The 4,145-nt window shown below is 47.3% G+C and overlaps 1 protein-coding gene across 3 annotated transcripts in view; it reads right to left on the bottom strand.

The window, feature by feature from the left end:
- The window catches only part of NCAM1 (neural cell adhesion molecule 1), a 141,954-nt gene extending 141,549 nt beyond the window's left edge, over positions 1–405 (bottom strand). Inside the window, exon 1 of one of the 3 annotated variants that reach the window (XM_085316889.1) lies at positions 8–405. In XM_085316889.1, coding sequence (XP_085173015.1) covers positions 8–59 — 52 coding nt within the window. In that variant the 5' untranslated portion in view covers positions 60–405. The remainder of the gene's footprint in view (positions 1–7) is intronic. The other 2 variants (XM_085316887.1, XM_085316888.1) reach the window with 2 other exon arrangements.
- Positions 406–4,145: the final 3,740 nt, after the last annotated feature.

Genomic DNA, 4,145 nt, shown 5'->3' with positions numbered 1-4,145 from the left:
CGGGTACCTGCGGCTCCGAGGAAAAACAACGTCCAGGGCAGCGCCGTGGCTGGCAGCATTGCAGCCGGCTGGAGAAGAGGGAGCCGCTGGCGAAAYAGAATTTTCCCGCAATTCGGACGAAAGGCGGCTCGCTCGCCCTTTCCCTTTCCTCCTCTCCCCGCTCCGCTCCTTCCGCTCCCGCTGCTCTCGGCGTCCGCTCTGGGCGTCCCTCGGCGCGGCCCCCGCGCGCCTCGCACCCTGCCCGCCCGGCTGCCTTCTGCCGGCTGCGCCCCGGCCGCGTCCCGGCGCCGCGCCGCGGATGAGTGACAGCCGGCCTCAGCACCGCGCGCGCGGCGCAGATCCCTGCGCCGGCCGGCCTCGCGCCGCGGGTGGCGCCGCGCCGTGTTCTTCCACCCGCGCCGCCCTCAAATAGTACAGCGCGGCGCGCGCGCCGAGGGGGCCTGGCGGCGCGGAGGGGCGCTCCCGGCCGCCTGCAAAACGCGGCGCGGAGCGCGGCCCGAACTCGGCGGTGGCGGCCCGGGGCGCGGCGGCCGTTTATTTTCAAACGGGGAAGCGCCTTCGCGGGTGGCGCGGCGCGAGGCGCCGGCTGGGTGCGGCTTCCTCGCCGCCGCGGAGCCCCCTGGATCCCAGCCCTCCTCTCGGGGCGGCGGGGAAGCCCCTCCGGGCCGCGTTCGCGGGAGCAGCCCCCCGCGGGAAAGCCCGTTGCCGTACTTCGCTCCCCGGTTGAAGGCCTGGTGCAGCTGGCGGCCTGGGGCCTGGTCAGCGGGCACGCAGAGGGCTCTCAGGGCTTCCCCAGCCAGCAGGCCTTCGGGGCACCGCTTCGCCACACGAGGGGCATGTGACAGAACTCGTAGGGAGGGAGGCTGTCCTGAGGAGATGGGGCTCAGGGACTCAGCTGTGAGGGAAGGAGCTTCCCCTGCTCTCCAGGGCTCTGGGTCCTGCCGCCCTCCCTGGCGCTCCCCTCCCCAGCTCACACAGCTGTCACACCAAAACCTACCCYGTAAAGGGCCTGTACTGATTCTGTTGATGTACTTCTTTCATGTATAAAGAACATATTCTCACTGTTCACCTTTCCTCAGCATCTACTCTTCCTTCTGTCTGCTTTACCAACACCAAAGTCAGAAAGTGCTATTCTTCCTTGGACATACGAGATGATAGAGAAATACATATTTGTGGGGTCAGCACTAGGTATACAAAAGGAGGATATGGTGCAAAAAAGTCAATCTCTRGACTTAGGCCTTAACAGCACTCTTCCAACACCTTCCCAAAACACAGAAGTTATTAAGAGGTCTCATTACTTCAGTGTAATATGCAGTTGCTTTAAGACCCCAGAACAACTCTTTAAGGGACAGAAAGTATTATGACAAAAAAAAATGCAGTTTTGTTCAGGTGTAGCCTACAGTCATTAGTATTASAGGGAAGCACTTCAGATGAAGTGGACCATTGTCATAACATGCAGAATAATTTGGTTTAGTTGATTAATTGCAATTCTTATTTAAAAAAGGAAATTTAAAGTACTTAAAATGGACAGCTCTGAACACATAAAAGRCTCCTAATGACACAGATACTTTATTAGCAAAGAACTGACAAGTCTAAAACATTTAGGCAGAAGATACCTTACTTAAAGAACACACTTTGAATACAATTTGACAGCATCAGTAATTCAGCAGTATTTTAATATAGATRAGCCATTCCAACATTTTGCTGTTAGTGGTCTAAAGGATCGTTCCAGACCAGACCATGTTCTTTCATTTTAATGGATTCTTTTCTGTTTGAGGATTCCCTTCCCCCTTTCTATTTTATAAAAACGCTTCTCTGAAAGAAACAACCAAATTACTTACTGCAGTGTGATTGAAAACATGCCTTCTCYGCTTCCTTGGCCTGCCTAGCCCATGGCCTCATATTGGAATGATTATCTCCACAGAGCAACCTTGCTCAGTGATGCCATTTGCTATTACTCTCTTTACTACCCTGCTGCTCCCCTAGTTCGGGCCAGTCCCCACTATCCTGTAGTCTTGCATTCTCACATCCCCACCTCTCATCAAGTCACTGATCCAGGAGGATGCCAATATAAAATCTAAGTTATTCAGGTGATGCATGGACTCCACTCCAGCCACTTTCAAACAGAAAGACAACAATGTGAAAGCACTTCTGTCCATGATTAAATAAAACACACAGAAGAAGAAAGGCCATCCTTTATCTTCAAAGCAGCCRCCAATTCATGGAGATATTTCAGGTACTTGTTTTTTTTACTCTAATCATAAGGAGTACCTTGAGTCCAGTATTATATAGCTTTAGCAGATGAAATGAAGTAGTGGCTCTACAAGAAACGAAGGATCTCCATCATCCATCAAACCAGAACATTTTACAAGACTCCCACCTTGTTTCTCCATCCTTTCACATACTAGTTGACAAATACAGAAAATCATAGTTGCAAGCCATCTGCTTCTCCTTTGGGTCTCCCCTCCTCTCCCCCATCAAGTTTCTTAGAGTTTTCCCTGTAAAAAAAGAACCTCAGAGGATAACAAAACATTGCTTCGTGAAGTGGTCTTTTCATACCAGCTTTACCAGCTGGATCCTTGGTGCTATGCRACTTCAGAGCATTCAAACTAAGCAGTTAGGTAACTCTTTTATATTCGGCAAGTCTGGTGCCCWATCATTTCTTAAATAGGAAAGAGACTGAGTTGCCTCACTCTTATTATTAGTGCTGTCAGAACTAGTTTGTACAGTTAGCTCCAGTTCCTAAAGGCCTTTCACAAGTGTCTGTTTCTTTCCATTCAGTTCAAAGAACATCTAGATAGATAGCTACCTTATCAACATTACATTTATAAATCTTCCTAATAAAAGCTAGTGAAAGAGCTCAGGTCACTACATATTTAATAAGGAAGCTCTAGTACTAATTTAAGTACTGTAACTGTCCATGTCAGAGTTTTCCAGAAAAATCAGAGTAATTCCTCTACAAAAATAATTATATATGCTGTTGCTATTCTTTTTCAGGTGTATTGAACTATAGCCTTATATGGGATTAAGGCAATTAGGAAGRGTTCCCCCYCTCCYCCTCCCAAAAAAAAGCTGACGTTGCACAAAATTGGAACAGAAAGACATGAGAAGAGATTGTTACATACAATAAATATGACAAAGTCATGGAATCAGTAAGTTTGGAAGGGGCCTCTGGAGGTCATCTAGTCCAACCCCCCTGCTCAAGTAGGGTCAYCTAGAGCATRTTAGAGAGGGTTGCATCCAGGCAGGCTTTGACTATCTCCAGAGAAGGAGACCCCACAACCTCTCTGGGCAACCTCCAGCAGGTCAGCCCCAGCCTTTACTGGTGCATAGGGTTATTTTGAATCACTATTTATTGAGAGTGACTGTGTCTTAGCAATACCTGTTACGTATTTATTGCTATCGAATAATACCCTATTCTATGACTTAGCATCATATTAATTCCAGGATAAGTAAAGGAACAAGTGGGAAGAAGTCACATGGAAGTTAGCAATGGAAATAACATCCCAACCCTTCTCCAACCCAGTGATGGAGCAGAAGAAAGTWGAAGGGGCRCTCTTTYGCTTGTAGTGGACTTCCAGAAATACAAGCTTCTTTTTCTTTTAAAAAGATTTCATAGAGCAAAAACACCAAAGGTCTAGTCTGATTTTTTAAAGCTAGGTAACTTTAAAACAAAATTGTGACTCTTATGGTGAAAGCGGAAGACCGACCAGTTCCAGGTACTAGTAGGGTCAACATCAAAGTTGAATGGGATGTTCCAAGGAAGTAGAGCATCTGAACTGTTCTTCCTTTTTTGCTGTGAACAGGAGTCTATGSGCCATACCCATGCAATTTTCTTCCTTCATCTATAAAAGGGCAAATCATACAGGCAAGATTTAATTGACTTTGTTGTATACTTTGCATAAATAAAAGTGAACAGGAAATTTGGACTAAGTTTTTTCCCCAGTGTTAAAAAYAGCAGCAGCAGCATCTGTCAAATAATGCTACTTCTATCATGCAAACCTGAGAACAAATGAATTGGAGTCATAGCTAGACAGGCATTTCACAGAGTAGGTGTAGCTATATCACAAAAAATTGCAAAATAACCTTTTCTATAGCTACCATTCCCCTTTTCTTGATACAGGTGTTCACTGGTTGGTGGTTGA

The sequence above is a fragment of the Rhea americana genome, unplaced genomic scaffold, assembly GCF_003343005.1.
Source record: "Rhea americana isolate MKP2758 unplaced genomic scaffold, rheAme1 scaffold_48, whole genome shotgun sequence".
NCBI classification, from domain to species: domain Eukaryota; kingdom Metazoa; phylum Chordata; class Aves; order Rheiformes; family Rheidae; genus Rhea; species Rhea americana.
Note: the sequence above shows the minus strand (reverse complement) of the source record. Positions and strands in the feature narration are given on the sequence as shown.